The sequence below is a fragment of the Cotesia typhae genome, unplaced genomic scaffold, assembly GCF_013202065.1.
Source record: "Cotesia typhae breed Kobodo isofemale line unplaced genomic scaffold, CoteBio_Ctyphae contig_4, whole genome shotgun sequence".
NCBI lineage: Eukaryota > Metazoa > Arthropoda > Insecta > Hymenoptera > Braconidae > Cotesia > Cotesia typhae.
In genome coordinates, this window is record NW_027423748.1 from 11138108 (window position 1) to 11165734 (window position 27627).

General features: G+C 34.2%; 1 protein-coding gene, 1 long non-coding RNA gene and 1 other non-coding gene across 5 annotated transcripts in view; 2 read left to right on the top strand and 1 right to left on the bottom strand.

Annotated features, from left to right (window-relative positions):
- LOC141527694 (uncharacterized) overlaps nt 1–27627 on the top strand; it is an 82770-nt gene that overhangs the window by 8529 nt on the left and 46614 nt on the right. Inside the window, exon 2 of the long non-coding RNA XR_012479227.1 lies at nt 12622–12680. This is a non-coding gene — a long non-coding RNA (uncharacterized LOC141527694). The remainder of the gene's footprint in view (nt 1–12621; nt 12681–27627) is intronic.
- Nucleotides 1–27627, bottom strand: part of Gogo (thrombospondin-1 like protein golden goal) — a 41708-nt gene that overhangs the window by 6741 nt on the left and 7340 nt on the right. For 2 of the 3 annotated variants that reach the window (XM_074243271.1, XM_074243269.1), the window contains exons 2-8: nt 17602–17662; nt 10141–10240; nt 3844–4168; nt 3418–3607; nt 3121–3342; nt 2668–2817; nt 2182–2533 (exon numbers count right to left, since the gene is read on the bottom strand). In XM_074243271.1, the coding sequence (XP_074099372.1) occupies nt 2182–2533; nt 2668–2817; nt 3121–3342; nt 3418–3607; nt 3844–4168; nt 10141–10201 (1300 nt within the window). In that variant the 5' untranslated portion in view covers nt 10202–10240; nt 17602–17662. Of the gene's footprint in view, nt 1–2181; nt 2534–2667; nt 2818–3120; nt 3343–3417; nt 3608–3843; nt 4169–10140; nt 10241–17601; nt 17663–24931; nt 25317–27627 lie in introns of those variants that run through there. The other variant, XM_074243270.1, reaches the window with a different exon arrangement.
- Nucleotides 20412–20491, top strand: Trnal-uag (transfer RNA leucine (anticodon UAG)). The gene has a single exon. It is a non-coding gene; the product is annotated as a tRNA-Leu (tRNA).

Genomic DNA, 27627 nt, shown 5'->3' on the forward strand with positions numbered 1-27627 from the left:
TCGTTTAGGTGAGCGAAGGGAGTGAAATTCGCTCAACTCGTCGCTATACTCAGTTTATATGCAAATTGAAATAATTCCATTAGCGTTCGCCTGTGGGATTTTACGTAGTTATGCCAGTAAAACAGAACAAGTGATCGAACTGACGCGTAACTATTGACTACTAAACTTTTCTCGGTCAATTATCCTTCGCGTCTTATACCCATCAATACAAATTACACATATTATAGATGTATCAAGAACTTTTTTAACTAAAACAATATAAATAACAAATTGGTAATTAAATATTCAACGCTCACGGCAATTAGAATTATTTTTAATGCCAAAGTATTACAATTTAAACTTCCATAAGTACTTTCCCAGGAAATTAATTAACCTGTCTAACTGGCCGAATCCGAGGCTGAAAGAGCAGCCGACAGAGCTTAAATACCTAGAAAGCGTCACCTCTAAATGGAGTGAAATAATAAAATTATTTTTCCTTTCTGTTTCTCAAGTTTAAACTCACAATCAGCCTACTCTTTACATAATGTATAATATAAACGTACCTAGATATCACGCGCACATATTTAGTCGACATTTTCAGTCGTGAAAACGGATGTACTGCGATATATCGCTGTAAAATTTTGTCGTTTAAATTCGACTCCCGCAAAACGAAATTTATAGAACTCTGAGTGGTTCTCTCACAGCTCTACGATCATCATACCTCGCACATAAACTCACGATATATAGTCTGTGGTGTAGTCCACGTATGTATATATTAATGTATGTGGTAGACATACCTGATGAAATATTATTTCCATTTATACTCGGCTATTCGGAACCTGTGGGTCTAAATTGTCAGAATAGATATATAATGTATTCACGATCATAAATGGTAACGCGTTATTACATCCGTGTGATATCAACAGTAATATTTTATTTATTTTCCGACATTATCATCGCCTCTCGGATCATTATTACAATAATTGCTCATTCTCATTATTTATCAATTATAATTACTGTAACAAAATAATTTTAATTTATTTACTACAATAATAATAAATTACTGTATGGTGTATAATTAATTACACCGAGATAATGAAGACACACAGTATATAAATTCAGCTAGACCTTAGACCATTATTCAATGAAAAGTGTCAAATTTAATCGACAACGAAAGTAATACCAAGGTCTTGGCTCTCGGGCTATAATTAAGTCTCTCATTAAGGACTGAAGTCTATTATATTATACATGGACTTCCAGAATACCGAAATCAAGATGAAGTAGCTCAGACCTTTCTGATAAATTTTAGGTCAACGATCTTGGCTCAAGATAAATGCCAAAAGTTCGATAGGCAATCGCTGTTACATCGGAAGTTATTATCACAATCTCACTCACTACTCTAGTCTATATAAAAGTGTATATAGTCTGTAAGGCGCAACGGGATGTATATTAAACTTGGATCAACTCAATATTAAAGAATGTACCGTGAGAAATAATAATAATAATAATAATAATAATAATGATGGTAGTAGTACAATAGAGAGTCGAGTTGCGATTAAACTTTTAAACTAAATGACTAATAAAAAATAAAAAGCTGTATTATAATAAGATATAACCTCGAGACAAAAATAATGAATATTTTATAAAGTACTCTTGTATATTAATGACTAGGTTGTTATTTCATAGTCTTTCTTTCTTGGTTTATGCTTAAATTTATTTGTTTCTTTACTTTTTTGAAATTATTTATCGAAGTGACGTTAAGCAGTGACTTGCGTATTGTTATATATGTATTTATCTATCACTTTACTTTCTTCTCGTATTTCGCGTTTAATGAAACTTACTGATGATTAATAAAGAGAGGGAAACTCTGATTACCCGTGTCAATTTTTTTCTGAGATAATTCAAATAAGATTTAATAGGTTCTGAATTTTAAATCATTATTTTTTTTTTTTTTTTTTTTTTTAGGGAAAGATGATTGATTTCCAAACATTAATTTTAAATCCCAAGATTGATTTCAATTTTGCTCACAAAATTATTTTTTAATCCGGCGATTAAATTTATATTACAGAGCAGGTGAATCGATAAATTGTTAAAGCATTCTTTTATTTTTCTAAAAATTATAAGTTTATATAAAAGTGAGGAAGAAAAAGATTTGCAATTAAAAAAGTCTGTAAAGAGAGTAGCAAACTGGAAGCAATTTACCTTGAATGGGAAACGTGGGAATGCAATCGACTCTAACTTCAGCCATTGCGCCGTTGATAGCTTGACTGACGTATACGAAGCAATACTCGACGAATTTTTCGGTAAATATTTCACAGTCAAAGGTGAGAGTATGTTTCCCAGGCGGTGCTTTTAATTCAGCAACGTAATGCAAAGTTGAGGGTGGTGCGAGTGATGCGACATCGGCTCTTAGACGCCCGTAAACGCGAACTCGATCGTCTTGTAGACGACAAGACGGGTACTCAAAGAGGACCGACAGACCTCCAGAGTTTCCGTCACACGGGTAAACTGAACGAGCGTGGACATTGAATACATACTGATTCGAAATTTCCACCTGTAAACAATTTAAATTGGATAAATGTCGACGTACTTCTGAATGAGACCAATATAAATAAAATATATTGGAATTTAAATTGTACTGAGAATTGCTAAAGTTTCAAATAAGATAAATAAAATTAACAAACAAACTTTAATGTATGCACTGGTAGTTGGTGCTGTTGAATTAACGTCAGACGGTTTTAGTCTCAAAGCGTAGTGTCCAGCGAGCCCGAAAAACTCGCACCGGAGCTTCAGGATTTTTTGCGATGGAAATCCTACTATTTCTTCAGAGTAAAGCATCTGTTAAATAAATTCACAATCATTTGTATTTCATTTATGTTTTATAATCACACTGTCTGTCTAAATTTATCTTATTTTTAATTTCTGTAGCTCAATTTCGTACACAAAAAGTTTCCTTTGAATTCCTCATTTCAGTCTGGTAATTTTCGTTGGTCAGTTTGTTAAGTAAACCGGATTAGAATATTAATTAATGTATATTAATCTGAGTAATTTCAAGAAAGTTGAATTAAACTTGAAGTAAGTATTTGTTCAAGTTTTCATTGAGTAAAGTAATATTCTATTATAATTATAATTATATTATACCTGAATGTTGGTTTTATTTCGCGGATCGCATGACAGTACGCTAGCACCGCAGTAGACAAGTTGGAGCGAATACGTGTCTTCGGGAATTCCTTTTGCGGGTGCACATGATATTCCTGTGTACTCTAATGTCGCGAGAACTGGCTGATCTGGATAGGTGTTAAAATGCTGGGGTTCTAGAGTTAGCGAGGGTGTTGGCCATCTCACGTCCAATGTTGTTCTCATCTTTAATCATTAAAAATTAAAATTGTCAATGATTTATAGAAAAATACAGAACAGGTGTGAATGAAAAAAAAGTACCTGGACGCCATTGGTATCCATAAATTTCTCGCTAGCTGGAACTGATTTACGCTGTAATTGCAATGAGTATGCACCACCCCTTGAAAAAAACCCGCACGGAATCGAGAGTGTAATATTAGCAACTGATGTAGAAGTCTCGATCGGTACTTCGCCAATTAATTCTGATGAAAATCCGTCCAAACGCATAACACTGCAGTAATTAAATAATTTGTTTAATTAATATTTTTAATTGAAAAATCAATCAACTGTGCTAAACATGAACAAATAATTATTATCTTTCGATTTATGTGTTTATGTTAAATGTTCACTTTGTGTACAATAATACCGAAATAATATCATCGCTAAATATTGTTAATATAAATAATAACATAGAAGTTTGAATAGAATATATTATTTAAGTTTGTAATTATAATTAAATTGAATTACCGTAAAACAAAAGGATCATATTCGGGTTGCGGTTGCCAAGAATCATAATCATCATTATCGTCTTCCTCTTCTTGTTCCATAACAATATCAGCCTCCTCTGTAGTCGTTGTCGTAGTAATTTTCGTCCTTGTTCGCGCAGTTGTCTTCCCAACCGTTGAAATTTCCGGTATTTGAGTTGTGGTGCTCGTCGTGGTTTTCATGTGGTCCAAAGCTGATAAATTTATAATTAGAACTGCTAGATCTCCTGACAGGGCTGTGTGAGACGCCGCGACAACTAGTCGAGAAAAAAAGGTGTCTTCCATCGCCAATATTGGTTCCATTGTGCCTGAAAATTTTAATTTATATTTAAATAAAATTACTGTTTTTAAATAATTTAAATGAAAAAATCAACAGATGTGGTGTTCGATAGAAAAGCAGTTTACCGCGTAAAAAAATTCCAATATACCTCGATAAATAGAGTTTAAATTGGCGAGTATGAAAAAAGCAACTGGTGGGTGTACTCGAAAACAAAACGATAAAATAAGCGGATTCCTGGTTGTACCACTGCATCATCAGCATGTTACTCCACGGGTGTATAAGAATTACCGGCAGCTTGCGAAACAAAATTACAAAGCTATCAATTTTGACCTCGATAAACCGGACAAAAATAAATGGAAAAAAATTCGCTATAAATTACAACTCGGTAATCTCCATTAAACTTGAATTTTCTCTCTGGGAGCTCTCGAGTTTGCTGGCTCTGTAGATAATCCGAAAAGGTAAGCAATCTTCAACGATTTTATTTAACCATCAAAGCACCCGCGCTTGCTTCACTATCCTTGCTTCACAGCCAGAAAACGTTTAATAAAAACAAAAATAGTTCACTATATATAATATTGAGCAATAAAAAAGAGCAAACGAAAGATAATTGCATGTTTGACCAATCGATGAACGCGTCACCCGGGCAAACGCGATAAATGTTCATTCCTGGATGCGTATATACAGACATAGAATGTACAGGAGAATTGACGGGTGATGGGTGATGGTTGTATGATGGCGAGAGTAAGTGCGATTACGCCATAAACTGAGTTGGAAGCAGCTCAACTCAAGCAAGATAGTCAACGCACACCGAACACCTCGCTGTGTAGGTGTAGCAATATAAATGAGTAGTGTTTGCATGTAAAGGTCACTGAAAGCCAGCTATAGGTCGCCAAAGCACCACTATGTTATCTATCATGAGGATATGCCACTATGCCAGGCAAGTGCTACGTTGGGACACGGTAAGCTGAGTCCTGAGGAGTACCAGAACAATGATCATTCAATGTAACATGACATGGCCCAAATGGTAATACTCCAATGTTGAGACATCACCAATGCTCTCGGAATCCCAATAGGAATCCAATCTCTTTGCTCATCTCTAACGATTAATCAATTACTTAAACAATGCATCTACATATTAATATACTTTGATGTTTCCATAATATATGAATACTCTGATATTGCAGGAATTTATTAATTGATATTGCTGATAATTATTTATTAAACATTGAAAAAAATCCTTATATCAGCAGAGGGGTAAATTTATCAACATGTGTTCATACGAATTGATTAACAATGACAGTCTTGTAATTGCTTTGGGGAAAAAACTGAACTAGAAACAGAAACAGGCTTTACTTTGTCTGTTATAGTGATAGTGAGAAAACAAACAAACCGCAACGAACTAGAGTATCGATCGTATTTTCTGAGCAGCTTAATACAACGGTCAAGACGTTTACCCCCGGGGTATTGCTTTGAAAGATGCAGTAACTCTGGTACGGTATTTCTACTATCTGAGCTGGTATTCTCGTGAGCTCGTGGAGCTTCAATTGATCTAAGCTTTAAGAATAAAATAAGAGAACATCTGAGGCTGCGGTGGTAGCGGTAGTGATGCTGTACTACACCATACAATAACTCTGAGTTTGAGAGCTTCTGAATCCAACTCTGTCTGTATGTATTCCTCATCTCTATTTTTATCATGTTATACCGAGGGCGAGGTGCAAATTGCTAGAGAAAATGTCTCAGACTCCACGGTAGTCTCCAGAGTAGTATAACACGCTCGTATATGTATGGACGAGTCTGCTACTGAAGAGAAAAGGTCTTTCGGACGAAACGAGGTGTCGTAAAATGTAACATTGGCTCGTAAATAAAACGAGACATGGGGGATCAAATAAAAAATCTTAATCTTGAAATTTTTTTTTAATGAACATCTTTTTAAGCTTCGTTTGATAAATAATGATAAAAATATTTAAAAAAAAAAAAAAAAAAAAAAAATATCGTATTTATAACAGCATTTTTTCATGCGTGAAAGTTGGAATATATTGAGTGATATGTCGGATTTGAAAATCAAGTTTTACGTGAGCAATCGATTCCATTGAGGGTTGAAAAAAAAAAAAAAAAACAATGAACGGAGCGGAGCAACAAATATGTGTGTGGGAAATTTATAATGAAATATGACGGATTGATGTGAGATGTTGCGTGACTCTGGTGTTTTTTCTCTGGATAATTTAATAAAAAGGAGAAAAGTACGTATCTGATGGAACAAATAATATCTCTGGAGGGTTTACGAATAGAGAGATACACTCGGATTAATAAAATTAATTGTTTAAAAGGATAAAGGGTGATGTGTTGATAATCTGTGGGCTTCTGTGGCAGTAAACGATACCGAGCTATAAGCCAAGAGGTAATATTGATCTCGCGGTCGAGCTTACACCAAAATCAATGATCAATGAACCGGTAATCCAGCAAATAAGCTCGTTATCTCTCAACTCAGATCACTAGACTAGAGGACTCAAGAAGATATTGCGATCATCCCGGTAATGCATTCAATAATATCATCAGACCTCTGTATCTGTATCTGATAGTGTTTGACTAGCCATTACCCTTTATGGTATTAAATAAATAATATAGGTACAATCAATATGTACAGCCTAGGAAAGGAATTAAATAGAATCGAATGTCAGTTAGTAATCATCGACGGATCTTTAATGAATAAAACAAAAGTCAACATTGCGAAGGAAGCCATTTTTAATCCCGGTCTTAGCTTACTAATAACCGAAACCTTTAAAAGTCACGTCGCGTATAATATAACACGAGAAAACAGAATAGACACTTAAATCGAGAGTAAAGAAATCTACACCGTTGACTAATTAAAATTTTTTAAAATAAATTCCAACACCTCTGACATTTACACCCCTTCTATAAATCCAATTAGCGATTTAACTCTACTCGATAATTAATTTATAAATAACAAATTCCTTCAGCGTATCACCGTACTGCCTAGTGATATCAGGTGCATGACAATTAATAAATGACAATTGACAAACATCTAAAGTTAAAGCTGATAGAAGCATAGTCTGTGTATAATGCTCATTTGAATGCACTCGAGAGCTAGTTTCGTTCTCTCTCTGTTCACATCCAACGGATATCTCATCAGTTGAATTAATTGTTGACTTGTGGGGATGTTAGTATGTCTATGTCAGGTTGTCGGTCTCTTCCTCTTCCTCTTTCTCTGTCTCTACCTTTACCGATGAAAATAAAAGGCCACGCGAGAGTATTAAACGTGCTTTAGTACAAGTGATGATATTGAACACCATAATATGTATGTAATTTAAATGATGGATATGCATGTTTATTATGCATGAATAGTTAGAGGGATGAAGAGGAGTGTACTTGGTTGATATGAGTGACGCTTGAGACTCTTTCACCGAAGATACCGAACGTGTGTATGACACATGCCACGACAAAATAACAATTGACAGTGTCGAACCATGAAATGTTATTTTATACACAAGACTTATAATTTATAATATAATATTATGCAATTTGATTTTATTAAACTTCCTACTATGATAATAAAGATGAGTTTATTATGCATTCACGATAATATAGTTGGATTTTTTTATCGCGTGACTGAGTATATGATATGCACGTACCCGACACGTGTGAACGTGACGCTCGACAACCTTTTATACATTTTATACATACTGTATATTCGGATGCAAGTGCATATCTATACTACGACAATTTCTAGTACGGTAGCTGGTGAATGGAAAAATATTTCAGATCTGGACGTCGAACAGATCGGCTAGGAATGGAAAGAAATAAATAGAATAAGAAAAATAAAAAGAAGAAGAAAGGTATGGTAGGAAAGGTTTAAAATGAGACATCGATCATTCGGAGGTTGCTTCGAGGGATACAATTTTACGACAACACTCTTCCGTACGACATTCGTCTATTCGTCTCATCTCGGGTTCTACGCTAGTCACCACACATTTTCTCTTCTCATCTTGTCTGTACAGCTTGGCATCAGTCGGAATACTTTTTCACTCGATCAAGGATCCACTCGAGTACGACGAACTCCACTAGTTTCCGGTACCTGAACCTTTTCCTTTTGCTCAAGCCTTGGAAAACTTGTCCTCTTGAATTCTAGGCTGACTCAAAAATCCTCAGTTCAGTATTTACTTTCTTGCTTTTACTTACATTATTGCTAGGATCCAATAGATACTGAAGGTAATAGCTTTATTATCAAATAACTGCTATAGATTTTTTACTCTTAAATTTAAAGTTAAATATTTTTGAGACTATTAAACATATATTTCTTCTTCTTTGAAATATATGATACACATTTATAAATCATATACATTTCCGGAGGAATCTTCGTCTCGCGGGAGATTACACAGCGTACTAGAGAAGCAGTGGGAAATTATTATTTTTTTTTTTCTTTATATCGCAATGGTAGAAATATGTAGTGCTAAAACTAATCTTTCTTATCATTAAAAGCAAATATTATATTTTTTTAGCACGCCTATTTGCATAGAAATAAAATTAACATAAATATTTGAAATATAGAATGGAAATAAGAAATAAGTATTGTGTATTTTCAATATTTTACCGATACCAATATTGTTTCTAACTCGATACCAGACAAAAAAAAATCAATGCGAATCCGTAAACTCGAAAGAGCGAAATAAAAAAATGTTAACTGTGATTTTTAACGTCTACATTCCCGTATGTACTTTGTTCTACTTTTACAATACAGTTTGGCACTTAACGAAGAATTATTAAAAAAAAACGCGAGAGTCGCTTTAAGCTTGCGGAATTCCCGAGAGTTGTATCTTTTAAGTACACTCTGAAAGTATAAAACACAATAGGCTGTTCTACTCAACCGCTTCTATTTTTTCCCTCTTATTTTGAGCGTTGAAGTATCATCTCAGCGCTCCCTTTTTTCTATCCATGCTCTCTTTACTTATTCTCATCATCTTCCATCACACAAGAGCAGTCAACTTTTAAGGCGGCTAAGCCCTCACTGAGGTCAACAATCAACCGCTTATTTATTCTCCCAGCTAGATAAATTCTAAATTCAAACCATATTTTTCACCCTTATCTACCAAATGTATTATAAATTGCAACAAAGGAGGTCAAGTGTTATTGTAGGACGTTAAAACAGTAAGAAAGCGGAAGTCAATTCACACCTGCTGCTACTGCTCCTGAACTTAACTTCACAGCAATACTTTTCTCAAGCTTTCTCCAACAATTTTAACCTTTTTCATAAATACAATCCTATATCTGTATATATTTTCTTTTCATCTTATCCATAGTTCTAAAGAGATTTTACAACCAAAAAAGAAGAACGAACAGAAGTTACTCGCGTTCCTTAAAGTCGTTAAAACTTTTTGCTTTGTTTCCTTTGTTGCATGCATTCCCACTGCTCTCCACTATATTTATACATATATAACAATATAAACATTAAAAAATAAAGTTTAAAACTCAACTGGTGAAGTCACTCGGTGAAAGGGGGTAAGGACTTGGTAATTCACTTATTTCTGATTACCAAGAAAATTTTTATTCTTTTCTGACAAACTAAATTCACCGAGTAAATTTGTGTACAAACATCACAGGCTAACGATTATGAGCTTTATTAAATTTTGTTTGTTGTCAAAAGTATACAATTGTGTAAATCCACTCCAGTTAATAATGATTTTTATTAATACATTTATTATTTGTGTTACAAACATTCAATTTTAATGTAACACAGTGAAATACGGGATCCAGTTAAATTAAAGTGAGAAAAAAAATTTACTCAATTGTCGTGGAGATAGCGTATAAATTTTTTTATGTCATGATATTAGATTTTCATCTAGTCTAGAGACTAAAGACTATTTTTACTATCCATGAAAGTGTAAACGTGCTTCTTGCAAATTACACCCATTTGTCACTTAATTCATGAGTTAATAATAATAAAAAGATGAAGAAGAATTTTGTAATAAACAAGTAGAATCTTACCACATTTGAGAAAAATGAAAATTAGAATCCGTAACGGCGACCATTTGGACGGCCGCTTCATGTCCACTTACTCATCTGTAACTAGCTCCAGAAAGAGCACCTGTAATTAAAAAAAAAAAAAAAAAAAACATAAATAAACAAATCAATAAATAATGAACCAATTATTAGTTATAGAATAAATTACAGTTAAATAATTGTTCAATCAATCAAAATCAATTCACAGTAGCTGGATTATTGGCGACTGGAATTGGTCTTGCATAGCTAATCAGAATATCGAAAACCGGCGGTATACCGCAAGCAAATTAACTATTACTGAATATACACGTGGATTCATACATAGATAGATGTATCTGTAGATACAGATGTCTACATGTGTGAGTGTGTATATTCTATCCTCATAACATTCTATTGATATATCGACTGTGTACTCTCGAGTTAAAGCTAAAGCTGGAGAATCGCGTCAATAATTACCAGCAAGGACGTATGTGTGATTATATTCGTTCATATTGTTTCAGGATGCAATTTATTTCGAAAGAAATACAACACGTGCAATTTATGCAATTTATTGGAGCGTTTGTTTGCTATGCAAAGAAAGGAGTAACGTGTCGACAAAACACGCTGAACATTATTCGCTACTAAATTACACAGTGTATAAGCGCATCAGTCTCTCTTGTCCGCTTGTCATTATTGTCAACTTTACTGCTACGTTCAGTTATTATGTACTATTACTATTACTGCTACTGTTACTATTCTCTGCAGTCCACACAAGCGATTAAAGTTGTCTCTTTATAAAGTCTCTTGTCCAGAAAACTCTTTGAGGATTAAGTGTGCTTGAATGCCGCTCCAGCCCCTTTCTAATCCTCCGGAAAGAAAGAAATCGCCTGATAAAAAAAAACACCCCAAGAATTTAAAAAAGTTAAATTGAGAAAATGACTAAAGTAACACCAAGATCAACAGATTGTCATGTTTCTCTTATTTTTTGTGCTTTACTTTTTAGTGTTTCTTTCAAGTAAATTCCGTCTTTAATTTTTTGTTTGAACGATTTTATTGTTTGTAAAGTAAAATTCACACTCAATATAACTTGAATATAAATTATTTTACAAACCATAATATTTTAGTCAGAAACTCTTCAAATAACTGAATATTTTTCATTTGATAATATAAATCTTCTACCTAGCCGTTTCTATGATTCAAAAAGTGAAATATAAAACCTCTACAACTCGGGTTATTCATGTATGATGTAATATCGTAATTGCTTTGCCAATAATAACTGGTAAATGGATATTTTATTACATTTGAGCGAAGCTTGTACTAAAATTTAATATGGTATAAATAAAAATGAAAAAAGAAAAAAAAAAAAAAAAAAAAACGTCCATACCACATAAAGGTTCACTTTACGTCAATAAAATTTACACACAACAACATATTGGTTACAGTAGAAGTGGAGGAAATCGATAACCGAAGAACATATCATCTAGTCCGTGCAGTTCCTTATATGCCTTTGTACAGTAACTCCGTATATGCATTATTGAATTGTGTTTTCCACCGATTAAAGTGCAAGTCAATATATTGGCTACTGATAGTACCCTCGCTGCTTTGGGCACTAAATGTCTTTGATAATTAATTCACTCAATAATAACTCAATAGCGAAACACACTAGCCTAGTTTTATTCATTCTATTGGAATTTAATTAATAACTATTGAAAATTTATTAATAGTAGTGCTCGAAAGGTTGATGATAAATTTAAAGTTGAGCAGTGCAGTTTAATTTCTAGATTAAGGTGTCTAGGCCCTAGAGACGAGTCAAAGTTTGATAAACATTTCCTTTAGTTTTCTCTGTTTGATTTTACTTCTCTCTTCATGCAGAAGTGATTAAACTGTACGGATGAGTTTATATATCCATCTCTTGATAATAATGTTAATTATTATACTTGTAATTATAATTTATAATAACAATAATAAAGAAAAAAAAATAAAAAAGCAATTTAAATAACGAAAAAGAAAAAAGATAAGAAAATAATTCGTCGAAAGTAATTTTGCTCGCTGGCTGTAAAGACTATCTGCGTGACTTGTAGAAGCCAGAGATCGTTTCAAAAGGTAGTTATACTACTTGAAACCAGTGACTCTCATTTTTCATCCTTATTTTTAAATCAATATCCAGAATAAATATACTTTTATTTATATAAAATGAGATCCTTTTAATAATAAAATAAATAAATCCGTATGATTAACTGTAATTCAAATTCAATAATTATTTATTGCGGTCGAATTATGTGGGTTTCATGTCGGAATTAAAGATGAGAGTACCAGTCGGATGTGAAGAACACGTAAAGCCGAAATGGAGGCGGAAGAACATCCGTAAATTTCCACCCTCTGACGGGTTTTGCCTTTAACGAAAAAAATTTCCGTTTCCTTTTCTTTTTATTATTTATTTATATTTCATTTTTTTTTTTTTTTTTTTTTTTTTTTTATTTATTTCAGTCTCTCCGTGTTCGCGAAGGCTCTCAAAGTGTGTGGAGCAGAAACAAGATAGTCTTGCGGTAAGTTTCACCAGATATTTATATTTTTGAGAGAATTCCTGTTGGGAGTCACATTTCTGGGCATAAAAATAAAAAATTAAATGTTTGAATTAGACTTTTTGAGTCTTGGTCACGAAAGAGAGAACAACTTTAACTGTAAGACCAACTTGTAATAGTTTGAGCCAAGTTTCTCAAAAACCAAAGTCAAGTATCGATATCGTAACAAAGTTAATTATATTAATTCTTCATCCCTTTGGCGAGGTTTTGATCGAGTGAGTATTATACCAGAAAGTTTAAGATTGAGACTACCGAGCTCAGTTCTATCGCCGAGTTTGCAACCCCCCAACAAAAGTTTGTTCATGCTGCGACATTGTATATATAGATATTAGTACGTATGACCAACCGAGTTATTCTCACATCCGTGAACAATTTATAAATGTGATGGTGGATGGTGAAAACAAAACGTCCACGGGTTGAGTGTAGGCTTGAGTTGAGCTACTGTTTTAATCCTATTCCCTACTGAATATGAGTGTGAGCGTGAGTGTGGGACATATACCTGATGCTGATGGGTCCATTTGTCAGCTAGATTCAAGTCCCTTTCATCCCTTAATCCAGTTGAGAATACAATTATCGATAACTCAGTCTGCGATCTACCAGCACCAGACCAGACCAAAATTCTTTTTGTACCACCATATAAAAGCCTCGACCCAATTTTTCCAATTTTCCTTTTCGTTCGAACAACAACAAAAAATCAATTATATTTTCTATTCCGATCTCTTCTTTAAACACAATTATACTTCCCAGAGATATCCATGTTACAGATGGATTCATCGTAAAGTTTAAAAATTTTTTAGTATTCGATTCAACAACAGACGAGACAATGAAATGCAAATGGAAGCAAAAACAAAAGATCCGAGTTTCCAAGTCAACGTTTCGCGTTTAATAATAGACGAAGCAAGGATTCGGATGTCTGATGGTTGTTGTGTTGGTTGGCTTCACTAGGGACTGAACTACCTCCAAACATGCCCTAGGAATAGAGTATAGGTGTACAGAATATAGAACAGAGAAGAACTATACGCCTGAGGGAACACGCGTCTCGGTAGCACGCATCTTTATTAACTCGAGACACCCCAAAAACCATTTACTACACTTTACTTGGACATATACCATCCAACTTAATCGTACAACCTCGAGGAGGAGTTGTTGGAGTATATACCAAACCTTTCTTAATCCACTAATTTCAAAGTCAAGTTATTGGTCTAGTCCATCCACTATAAAATTTTACCCGAAATTACAACCCGGTAATTGCTGACGTGGGTGTAGTTTTAGTTATTTATTTTTTTCATTGCATTCGAAATGTTATTATTGTGAGTTTAATTATATATTTGCTGATGACTGTGCTCTGATTTGTTTTTTGGCTTACCGAGGATTTAAATTTATTCGCTATCGAAAAATGAAACAAAGAGCAGGTCATGGTTTTTATATTTTCGATAGGATATATTTTATCGGTAGAGATTCATAAACAACGGTGGGTATACAATCAACGAGAAAAATCTCGCGTGTTTCACGCGATCTAGTGAAAACGACATAGAGCCATCAGATTAGTCACCCGTCAGGCTTTTTAGCAATGTTTAAGTTACATTTTTACTTTTTACTTTCAACTTTTTTATTCTATTTTATTTTTATTTTATTTTATTTCATTTCATTTTACATCGCTTCATTACTTTTTTATCAGCTTAGCTTGGAGGAATAAAAAAAATATTCTCGAGCAATATTTCATTTGTTGTGACAAATAAACTTGAGAAGAACGTACTTCGGTTTTCCATATTTTCAATGGGAACAATGAAGACTGTTCAGAGCAACAAAAGCGTCGCAATGCTCCTGATACTCAATGTAGCGGAAATTTATTTGCAAACTCAAGAGCTACAGCGGCACCAGGAAAATCGTAAATAAAAATGTCCTTTTATAATGAAAAATTATTCTTCAGTCGTATCGTTGACAGCACACTGGGACCACTGATCTTAATAACTTGTAGATTAGTTAGTTATGGAATTAGTAATTGCCCAGGATCTGATTTATGTAATAACATACATTAAATTAAATCAAAGTAGGGAAATTGCCAATAAAAAAAGTTTCTCTAAAAACTGAACAAACATTAGTTTTCATTTTTACGTTAAAAAGTTCGAGTCATTATTATTATACGTGATTGCTTTCTGTTTTACACGATCCTGATTTTTCCTGTCAATTTCAATGAGAAGCGAATCAAATTATCGAGTTTTCTGGTCTAGATATTTTTTATACCTACCTTCTGTTCAAAGTAGCTCGAGTTACTCTGACTGAGTATTAATTTAAAAATTGACAGCACCATAGTCTAAAAAAAAAGAGAGAGAGAGAGAGAGAGAAATAAATTTTGATATAGTTTAGATCATATTTTCTGTCGGTCCTATCCATTTTATTTCATACAAAGCTTCAACTGATTTCAACTTACTCAATACTTAACTTAAATATTTTATCATAATTTTGAAATGAATCATTTATCGTACTTACTAAACTACGGGAATTTTTTTTTCTACAAAAGTATCAAGTAATTTTAATTATTCCAAGCTAATGATTAAAAAATTTAAATCCGAGTTCGTAATTCCGAAAAATAAAAAACCAGTCTCATCAAATATTTCTTATTAATCCCGATATTGTATCAGAGTAGATAAAGACATGATCAGTAGATAAATATACGGGCTAAAATGAGGAAAAAAAGGGAATAGAAGATGAGGAAGGTATATCGAGTATATGGTTCGTCAAGCAGTACACACGATCGCGTAGCTCGGCGTAAAATTGACCCCCGTTAACCTTTCCGAAGGCTGAAGACACATAGTAATAGCCGTATAGCTTCCAGAGTTGTATAAGTGTATCTCTTGGTAAGTATACCAGAGAGACAGAAAGTACATGGGGAAAGCTAAAGCTAAAGCTGGAGCCCGAAGCTCTTACACTACTCAGTGCACTTGCACACTACTCGTCACTCCAGTTGATGTACCACCACTTTTGCCACCTCCGTCACCTCCTATAGAACCATCTACCTTATATAGATAGATAAAGTGTCTGTCCGCACGGCTGAGAGCTTTCAACCTCGCTGGAACAAGTTTCCGCCCTTTCGCCAACTTTGTTCGCCATTGCTACTCTGCAATTAAACGCCTTTATTCGTTAAAACTGTATCTTACTTTTCTCACCACCAGAGAAACTGAATAAAGATCTAGCTGTATGTATATCACCCGAAGATTTAAATCAAGATCTCTTTAATATAACACTTCCGTTTATACCTTTCACTCAAAAAGTTTATTATTAATTAAATTCAACATCATATCCCTCTATCTCTCTTTTATCTCTCCTCTTTTTTTTTTTTTTTTTTTTTTTTTTTTCGACCACAACTTCATCTTGATTTTATGATTCAGCGTTTTTATTCAAATGCTTGATAACATTTTGCCAGACAAAATTAATTTTAGCAAAAAGACTGCGTAAACTTGTTAAAAATGAATTTTTTTAATTTTTTCACCGGTGAATGCGATCTATTTAGAATCGAGTGAGAAACTTGGTGACATTTGGTGTATGAGTAGCACATTTCTAGAGCTGTAGGATTAATTAAATCCGTGATTACCATAACAACCATAATATAGCGACAAGTCATCACGAAAACAGAAATGATAATTTATGTGGAAATAATTTCGTTTATAAGTTTATCAGTTGAGCATGCATAAAATATTGTAAATTATATTCCTTTTAATTGTGTAACGTAAGATTTAAACGACACTGGGAGTAATGAACGTCATTTATTATTTTGAGAGGAAAAATTACTATTTAAGTTGTCATTAATTCGGAATAGGAGGTCCAAGTGGCTTATCCTCGTAGATTTTCCGGGGCTGCAGTTACGTCGGTGCAGACGTCATATATTCAACGTTGGATTCGAGCCAGAAACGAATGTGTGACTGCAAGTGATCTCTTTTTGTCTTTGCGATTTTTGAATTAATTTTTTAGAAGCTCTAAATCACGAGATCTCTTATCGCTGATGACCTTTTTTTTTAGTTTAGTAGGAAAATTGTTTTCACTTTGGCATAATTTTTATCACTTTATTACAAACTCGGCTGTAATTACATACAAAAGAAAATACAGAACTCTAGAGATGCGTTAATATCTCTTTCGTAACGCGAGTCTCGCGGGAGAAAATATCATTAACCCAAATGTATATTCATATATATCTATATATCTTTTGATAAATGAAAATAATTTTCTTGTATACATACTGTGCAGTGAGTAACTGACATTAGGCAAAATTATGCCGAAAGTGTATATAGTCAGACATTTAATCTTTCTTGTACAACAAAAAGTCTATTACATGCTCATACGATTATCATAATTAGAAATCGTTGAGCAAATGACTCGCAAATGCTACAAGAAATTTACCATTTTGCTGAATAAACTGAGTAAACTCTAGTCTCATTGACTGCCCATTTTAATACTTTTTTCGTGACGAAAAAAGTCCTCCTGCATTCACGTCCCAGTAATTTATTCCAACATTTCCAGTCTAATTAGAAAAAAAAGGAGATAAAAGGCGAAAATGAAAAGAGAATTGCTGAAATTTATTAGAATAAATTTTTTATTAAACATGCATTATATAATATGCGAGTCCTTGCTTTTTTTTTTTTATCCCTGCAATCAATGAGATTATATTCGCTTTTTTTCAGTAGCACTTCATTGTGCAGAATCAAGTGTTTCGTCAAGTGATATCACAATTCTTTTTTAAACCATCCACGCAACCCTCAACTTTATCCCCCTCGGCGAAAAAAAAAAAAAATTCAAAGAAATTCCATGGGGGTAACTTACGTACAGGCTTCTTCTGGCACATTTTGTTCGTCAAAAAATTTACTAAAATGAAATAAAAATACATACGTACCTTATTCCTTCACTTCCGTAATCTGACTATTGCTCCTTTCCTGGCTCGCGATACGTCACATCTGAAATTAGAAAGAGAAATAAATCAAGAAAGGAAAATGAGGCTAATTGATTTAGTTTTTGCAGTCAAGGAGTGTCAGGAAATATAATAGTAACGGGTATATTGATCAAAAGTAATAAGGAGAAAGCCTCCTATATGTCTTATCGAGTCTACCACACCCTTTAGTCACAGAATTAGGGCAAATATGATGTTCAAAAAAGTTTTTAAAACATTTTTTGGCTATTCATTTAGTAAACTTGCAGTGTATGCATTAGTTGATAGGGCAGAGCCAATCTGCGGTACTGTAGGCGCGTTTTCGGTGCGACAGACCGTTACCCATAAAATAATTCATAAAGTTTTTCAATTTACTGCTGGCTTTTGCCCTTGTCGGACAATCCCGACGAAATCATACATCGTCCATTTAGTCGGTTCGTTTTTTTGTACATGATATAGCTCCGATTAATATGTGTCCAACGATATTAAAATTTAATCAAATGATACTCGAAAAAGGAAAGTTTTATTTTTTACTATTGAAAACTGATAATGATTATTGGCTTTCCAGTTGCCCATCATAGATTCTGATGAATTTATTTTGTTTTCACGATATTACATGCATGCAGTGTCATGAAATAACCGAGAGAGGCATATTATATCACAAAAAAAAAAAAAAAAAAAATCTATTCAATGACCCAAAAAAAACTTTTGATTGACACTCTCTGGTAGTGCTGACCAAGTACTGTTTTCGAATCATGTTACGAATGTCATGAATCCAACTGTCACTTTTATATTGTTAAAAATTTCTGATAGGAAATATTTGAAAAGTATATCGAGTTTCACACATGGGAAAAATTCTGAACAAAGGAATTGACAACTTTAAACAATGAGATTTTTTATATTGAATCTATTCCGACCAATAGAGTTTTCACTTGTTTTCCAAACAAACTGATAAACTCAAAATACATATTCGAATCATTACCGTAAAACAATTCCTTTGAACACTAAATATCACAATAAGAATTGTTTTTGTTCAGTTTTCACCCAATGAACTGAAAACATTCTGTTCGCTTTTATGTCTCTACTTTCTACACGTTTATTTCATTTTTTCAGCTGTGTTGACCTCGTCATAAGTTTGTAAATATTTTTACGTTGTCACAAGCTTTGATTGATCAGCTACATTTGTACTTTGGTCACAAAATCAAACATTCGGAGAAGCTAAAGCTTGGGGCTTGTAAAAATATTATGTACTGAGTTATTCCAGCACATATAAAAACTATTCATGAATAGTTTTCATACGAATTCTTTTGTCTTTCGGAGTACAATAAAATGTTTCACTCGATTCAATTTGCTAATAATATAAAAGGACTTAATCCATTTATAACGCGATTGTTTTCGGAACCGGTGAAAATTATTTCGAATTAAAACGCTCGATTTGGAACGGTGATAAATATTTTTTTGTACCACGAATTTCAAAGGATTATCAAGTTTCATAAATGAAAAAAAATCTCGCCCTCAAAAATATAAACAAAACCTGTAAAGTAATAGAAAATAAAGTAAAAAACAAAACCAAATCTTGTAAATATATTATATGAGTTTAAAAACGTCGCTGGCTATAAATATAGTGGGGTAGTTATACAATCAGAGGTTGAGAAGGTAAAGCAATAAAAACGCCTAGAGGTTTTCCGCGCACGAAAGGACAATACACTGTTGGGCTCCCCATTTTTTCTTTCAATCATTTTATACACTCGCTATCTCAACTCTCCGAGGAACAAAGAAATTTAATGCACACATCCAAGATTCCCACAAAGAAAATGTTTTTCTTGTAGCTTACATTGCTAGGAAGCCTCTAAAATGTGTTACTTTCTTGCTATCCATTGTGTTGAGGGTATGTAGGTACAAATCGATGAAAAAGTCGATTTAACATAGCCTTGACAAATTCAACATAACATAAAATGGATAATTTTAACTCGGGGCGCTTTATTATTTATGAATGTGGTCTATTTATAAGGAAATAATCATGACTGTGTTTATTGACATGCCGACATAAGGCTCCCGGCGATTTAACGCAGATGATGCTCAATGAATTTTAGAATAGTATACTGAGAGGGTGTGAATTAATATTGTATGACATTAAATATATCTAATGAATGATTAACGGTACATATGCAGCTGCACGGATTCTGGAGCAACCTTTCACATTCTTTTTCGGGCTGTGAGACTTGACAAATATTTATTCTATGTTATTTTATGGACACAATAATGCCTACTCATTTTTCTTGTAATCTCCATGTTAAGCTCCAAAATTGACAAACCGAGTTTTTGAGATATCACATCTTATTTAAATCATAGCTATAAATAGAAAAAAAAAATTTAATATTACGTTTTACATATTAGATTTTCAAATGTTCTATAAAAGCTGTTGTTTAGATTATCATTAGGTAAATACATATAGTATGTTCACACGAGCGTAAAAAATTTATTATTCATTAACGATAGTGTTCTCTGAAAGCAGACATACTTTCCATGTGCTCCTGATAAATATTTCAATGATTCTTTAATCAATATCGCGGCAATTCAAATCATTTTAACAAATAAAATATTTTGGAGCAGCGTTTTTATTGAATTTTCAAAGTTTAAATCGACAGTTCTGATGCTATAGAACGATTATGATGGAAAATTCGGCCATCCGAAAATTACAATGATGGTATTTTTGCAAAATATACTGATAAAAAGTTGCAAACTTTAAATCACAAATTTGGGAAAAAAATTTTTCAGGCAGCGTGGCCGAGCGGTCTAAGGCGCTGGTTTTAGGCACCAGTCCGAAAGGGCGTGGGTTCGAATCCCACCGCTGTCAATTCTTTTTATTTTTTGGAAAAAATTAATTAACAAAAAAAAACCCCATAAAAATTGCTTAGATAAAGATAAACCTCGAAAATTAATTTGTTGGAGTGATCACTGTTAAAATTTAATTAACTCTGAAGCGAGACAATCTGACAGCACACTGAATATTTATAATCACTCGAAAAAAAGGAAAAAAAGTAGAAACGATGGGAGAGTGCCAATTAAAGTAAAAAAATAAAAAAAATCAATTGTCTTTACCGCCAGCGAGTGGTTAAAAATTTGTTGAGTTGTTTTCCCACTTGTGTCTACCCCACAATGAGCAATATTAATTGTCAAGTAGTCAGAGAGTGACGCATTCTCGGCTCAGAGGTATTATAACTGTCGACAGAGTAGAGTAAACTGCTTTGTTTTACTGACTTTCACGTCCCTATTTTATTTCTTCTTCAACTTACCCCCATTAGGAGCATTATACTCCATACACTCTTTGCTTGTCAGTACACGTTAAAACATAACAAAAATAATAAGAACAAAAATATAACATAAAGCCATTGCCTGACGAATAGAATCCGTTTTTGTCTGACTATCACTCAATATAGAGTTTTATAAAAATTGTTGTCTCTTGTTCCACTCGATTGTCTCTCTGCAATTACAATACACTCCCAGATGTCCAATTTAATAAAATTTATATTTAAATAAAAATAAAACAGCAATTAGACACCTGGAATCCCGAGAATTTTTTTAATTACATCTTTATAACTCCATCTCGCGCTTTAAAATAAAATTAAATGTTTATGTTGGATAAAAAAAAAACATTTTTTATTTGTATCCCCATAAAAAGGCATTCCAACACAACGATCTCGCTATTTTATGGGCCAATAAAAATTTTGACAGTGTTATTAAATCTGCCCTAGGGATACTTTTAGTATTGTGTGTGCATTTGCCGGACCAGCAGAACGTAGAAAATCACAAAGCACAAAATTGATTAATTTAAAATTTAAAAACTACAAATATAACTAACATTATCATTTCAACGACGACGATAATAATAATAATAATAATAATAATAATAATAATAATAATAATAATAATAATAATAATAATAATAATATTTATTGCTGCGTTTGACAAGACATCCATGAATATTCGATTAATCAAGACTTCAATTGAAAATAATCTTTTTTTTTTCCTTTGATAAAAAATTCACGAGCTTTTATATTGATTGATATTAAAATACTGACTCTCGTTAAAACTTAATAATAAAAAAATGTAATTACATTCTTTTTTAAAAAAAGTTGCAAAGACACGCGATAAGTTAAGCAAATTGGGAGCATTGTCATAAGAACATGTCATACGCATACACAATACCTTCTCTCATTATTCGCTAATTCCCAGCTGGCATGTTTTACTCTCTGTGCTGGACGTTTCACGCCTTCAGGGGAACAACCATCAGCTGACATCTCTTTCTCTCTTTCTCTTCCGGTTTGTATGCGCTCCACGAGCAGAGGATGTTGTCTCTGCAGTAGCTGAGCATGCATGTACTTCTATTAGGCATTACATAAAGAACACCAGCAACCAACACCCAGAATACTCAGTAGAGCGCAACTCCCAACACCTAGAACCTCTAGTCCCGCGGCAAGTATCAAAGCTCGGCAATGAGATGCTCTCACATTAATTTATAATGAGTGTTTATGACCAAAATCCAATATTAAAAGCGGCAGCTTGTCCACAAGCTCTCAAAGGAACTCATCTCTTTTCACTTTTCTCTTACATATTACATATTACATGTTACATGTTATGTATTTATTTTAATCTATTTATACATTTTTTAAAAATAAAAATTTCCTCGGATAATTCCCTGATCCTTAAAATGTTATAAAAATTTATGGATTATAAATAATGGGATGCTGTAAAAATCGACCGTAGCAAAAATCCGGGTCTGACTGAAAGAAACGTATCGGTAAAAGCATAAGTAGGCTTATTATTATTATTATTATTATATGACATAATTTTCATAAATATAAAATCCCTTTACTGGGATAAAGTTGGAGTCTCGGCTGACCGTCTTAAAAAATTCGGCGTAGGATTAACAGCGTGTTCGGCTCATCCAAGTACAAAGTAAAAGGGAACTAAACACAAAGAGGATCGATACTGTGCTCTACTCGGCTCATTTTCCGGGAGTAGTCTCGCCATCAGGCTAGCCGACGACGACGGCGGTCTAAACCGCACTACACACAACTGTAGGCCGTAGTACAGTATCCACTATCCACTATCCACTAGCCACTACACATGCGAGTTCGCGTGTGAGCATTAACGCCCTCGACCGCATGCCGTTTTTGCCATACTACCTAACCGGGAATTCGCGACTAGCCGCGTTGTTCTTCTACACATCAATATACATGCATGTATGATACTCTCACACACTCCCTCATATTGGTCACATTGTTATCAAAAATGAAACACGTGCATTCACTGCTCTTTTTGTTAATGTATTAATTACAAGATGAATGATAGTTTAAATTTCTCTTGAATTTCGCCTACTGGTAAAACTTTTTCCTTTATTAAAATTCACGGTTTTGTCTCGCGGATACACAAAGCAACCACTTGTGCATATACCTATATTATATGCGATGATGTGGATGTTGAATAGAGTGAAATAATTGATAAATTAACAAACTTTTGTTTAAAATTAATTAAACATCAAGTTTGACAATTTTCGATTACAAAATAATCTAAATTCACGTAACTATATATAAAATTTACTCATGGTTGTATATATATATATATATATATATATATATATATATATATATATATATATATATATATATATATATATATATATATATATATATATATATATAGAGTATATAGACTCCCCCATGAGTTTTTGCTTTCTACTAATCGATATTTCGTACAATATTAAGTCTGGCTTTACATTGGCCGCCTGGATGCACAACTTGGCATGGGACAGGAGCAGGCGACGCGAGACGAAATAAACAGAAACGACACCGAACTCTTTGACGGTCGAAATCTAAAAAAGCAAAAAAATCTCGCGGTTCACCGGGTAGAGTTGAGAGTAGTCACGTGTCTCCAAGAAAATCGCTCCTTCCAGTCATTTTACCCACCAGAGCTTCGAGCTTTTATTCATTCACTGGTTTAGTTCAGCTATAGCTAAGTCTGACACTGTTGCTATTACTTTACTACGGTAGATCTACTAGCAGTATAGTCCTTTAGCTCCCCGTAGTAGTCGCTCGATTCGTTATTCGTCGATTTGCGCTTAAATGCACGGACCGGCAAGTTGAGAGGAGAAAACGAGCCCTTCCGACCCGTCGAACTAACGGCCGGCTCCATCCTTGCTCTGATGGTGTTGTGTGTATGTCAGTACACCAGGGGATGGATCTACATCTACATCCACATTTATACTTCCATACCTCCATATTATATACTCTATGTGTTGGTGGTGGTGGTAGTTACTACCCCCCATGAACTCGGAGTACGCCAGAGAGAACGTAACCCTTCGAGGTCGCCATGGAGACCAGCAAGATGTGTCACGATATGTAAATCCCGCTTTTGCGAAGGTCATTGTCTAATTTAAGCTCTCCGGTTCATTTCACCGGTTTTTCATAATCCTGAAAAATGTAACTATATTTTTTAAAAATTTTTTCCGGCCTTTAATAGATGAAAAATTGGTACAGCGCGTGGATAATTTGTCTCCGCGGTTAATCGGCAATTTCTAGGTAGGTCAATGTCGGTATTACCGCATTGAACGCGAGCCAAATTTCCAATGACCTATCGACTGTCTCTACAGATTGACTCTGTAGCTAAAATACTCCTCTGTATAATGGAAAAAAAAAAAAAAAAAAAAAAAAAAAAACAATAATTCACTCCTCATTCATATTAATAAAAGTAATGACAATAATTATCTATCTCCGGAAAAAATGTTCAACGTTACATGATATGACATATGTTTAATTTAATTTTCCTCGTATGAAATTACATGGTTTTATTTTCCACGTTGTAGCCGAGGGAAAATAGTAGCTCGTCCGCGAGAACTAGGTGCGTGCTGAGGCGGCTACCGATCGTATGCCAAAGGTAATTCACACACTACACGCGTTTATTATTTCAGTGTAAGTGTGAGTATGAGTGTGTGAGGGAGGCAGGTAAGTAAATCGTCGGCTTGGGAATAAGGGCGAATGAACTTGCGAGTATTGACTGGACGCAACGTTCAGTTCCAAGTATATAGTCTCCGTGGTGACTGGCTGACCCGTCAATTTTTAAATCTACACCGACTATTCGGCATTATCTTTATTTTTATCCGTTCAGTTCATAAAAACCACCGCACTATATATATTTTTTATGTTACGGGATTCTAAAACACTGAGCACGTGTCTTTATAACAAAAAGAGGCCAATAGACATATATCTCGGACATTATTGACGAAAGAAATTCTTACCTTTCTTCTTCCTCTTCTTTCTCCATTTCTATTTCTACAGCTCTTATATAACAGCCATAAATAATTCAGCCCGACACTTTAGGTGGGTAATTTTTTGGTACACGCGCCTAGTGTTGGAAAGAAGCAACTATTATATTCAGCGCGTTTATTGTCGGTTATCCGGGTCTTTGTTTGTCGAATATTTGGGTTTCAGTTGAACAAACACGCGAAAATTTCTAAGAAACTAACATAACAACAAAAGTCATCGGATCGGATCCCCCGTGGCGCCATCTCGACGTGTATATCAATGACTTTGTCTTTACTTATTTTCTTCTCTTGTTGTATTGGCTCTTATACGCTTCCTTCCCTTGTTCGTTGTATTGGAACCCCTGCGACTGCGATATTATATCCCTCGTTCATTCCATTTTATTTGATTTTATTTGTATGAATGTGTTGGGTGTTCTTCCTCGGCGATCCGGACGTGAATCGCGACTCGTAATAAATATATATATATATATATATATATATATATATATATATATATATATATATATATATATATATCTACGTAAGATATAATATAAGAAATCAATCGGGTGTAAAGAAGCATGACAATTCAATGAGTTAACTATTATATTGCATTTGACGTTTCATACCGTCGAGAAGTTCAATCTTTTATGACTTTAATAAAAATCACCTCGCGCAAAATCATGATATGCTAAAGAAAATAAAACTTATGTAGGTATAATATTTAACTTCATCGTTTACCGATCGCTTTCAGTTTAAATTACTCTGCTTGCTTGATTGGTTATTTATTTTCAATTTACTTTGACATTTCATACCGCAGAATTGTTTGGCTTATATTACACTAGTCACAAAAATTAAGGGATATAAAAAAAATTCCAAATTTTTTGGTGATTTTCAGCGAGCTGTAACTCCGAGGAAAATGATCGCACAGAATAAAAAAAAAAAGCAAATTGTAGCTCCAAGTGTCTAGTTTTTAGATATGACCATGAAAATTTTTTGTCATCGTCAGGTCTGGAGAAATCCTAAGAAAACTACTGAAAAAAAATTTTTCGAAATTTTTTTTCGTCTTAAAAAAGGTCTACGGGCTTCAAAAAAATTTTTTCGATTGTTTCGTTTAAAAGCTCTTTTAGTAAATTTAATACCCTTTAATTTGACGTAATCAAAAGCCTGTACGATAATTTGCCGCGGAGTTATCGTCAATCAAAGCAAAAAGTTTTTTTGACTTTGGAAATCAATAACTCTGGAAATAATGACCGTATAGGAAATCGAAGGAGGGTTTTGAAAACTACACAATATTCTCTATAAGAAAACGTAAACCGCTTTTGAAGAAAAATTTTTTTCGAATTGAAAACTCGGACTGAAAAAAAGACAAAAATTCGCATAATTAAGGATATTTGGATAACTTGGTATAACTTTGGATAAAATGGATGAACGAAGGATATCGTTGGTAATTTTTTAACTTCAAAGTGTCCCCTAAAATCCCTAAGAAATTCAAAGCGCTGCGATTTTTTGTTCATAGTGCCCAGAAGCTTCAAATTCTGTGTTTTCGCAAAAATCACCATTATGAGCAATTTTGTGATTTTTATTCATTTTTCCATTGAAAAAAATTTTTTTTTTCAAAATTCTTTATTTTTTCGATCAAAGAGATTGATTTTTCAAGAAATTTGAAAAAAAAAAAATTTCAATTTTTTTCGAAAATTTTTTTCGAAATTTTCTCAATTTTTTTCGACTGTTGTTTTACCGCCGGCATTAGCGTTACTCAAAGCGTACCACGTGGAGGTTGCTCGGTCGGATTTACGCTTCTCACACACACACGCGCGTGTGTGTGTGTGTGTGTGTGCGTCTTCTCTGCGTGTTTGTCTGTTTGCAGCTGCCAAATGACCTCTGTACGCACGGCAGTAACTGCTCAGTACCGTGTATTGCCACCTCTGTTCCGAATCACAGCTCGTAAACGCTCTTGCATGTTGATGCATCGTCGAATATCACGTTGCGAAATTCCTTGCCAACAACGTAACAACGCTTGAGTCAACTGATGAAGATTGTGCAGTTGCGGATAGTCTCGCCGCAATCGACGCCCAAGCATGTCCCAAACATGCTCATTTGGGTTCAAATCAGGACTCATCGCTGGATGATTAAGCGTTGTTACGTTGTTGGCGCGGAGAAAAGTTCGCGTACGAACTGCAGTGTGAGGACGAGCATTATCCTGCATCAAAATGAACCGTCTTGCCCCCATGCGTGTGCGCATAGGCAGGACGTGTGGCTCCAGAATTTCGTCGACGTACCTATCGGCAGTCAACGTCCCACGAACGATGACCAACGGGGTTCTGGTATTGAAGGACACGCCTGCCCACACCATGACTGATCCACCATTGAAAGCTGTAACTGGTCTCGTAAAACCATCCCGATCTCGTTCTCCACGACGGCGCCAAACGAGAGATCGTCTATCGCTGCCATGAAGACAAAATCGAGATTCGTCAGTCCATAATACACTGGTCCACTGTCTACGACCCCAATGGTGATGATCATGAGCATAGGCCAATCGGGCTCGGCGATGTCGTGGAGTGAGCATAGGCACGCGATTTGCGCGTCTAGCGCGTAGTCCTTGCTCTCGAAAGCGATTTCGAACCGTCGATGCCGATATGTGTTGTTGGGGAGGACGTTGTCGACGATTGCGAAATTGATGAGCGATC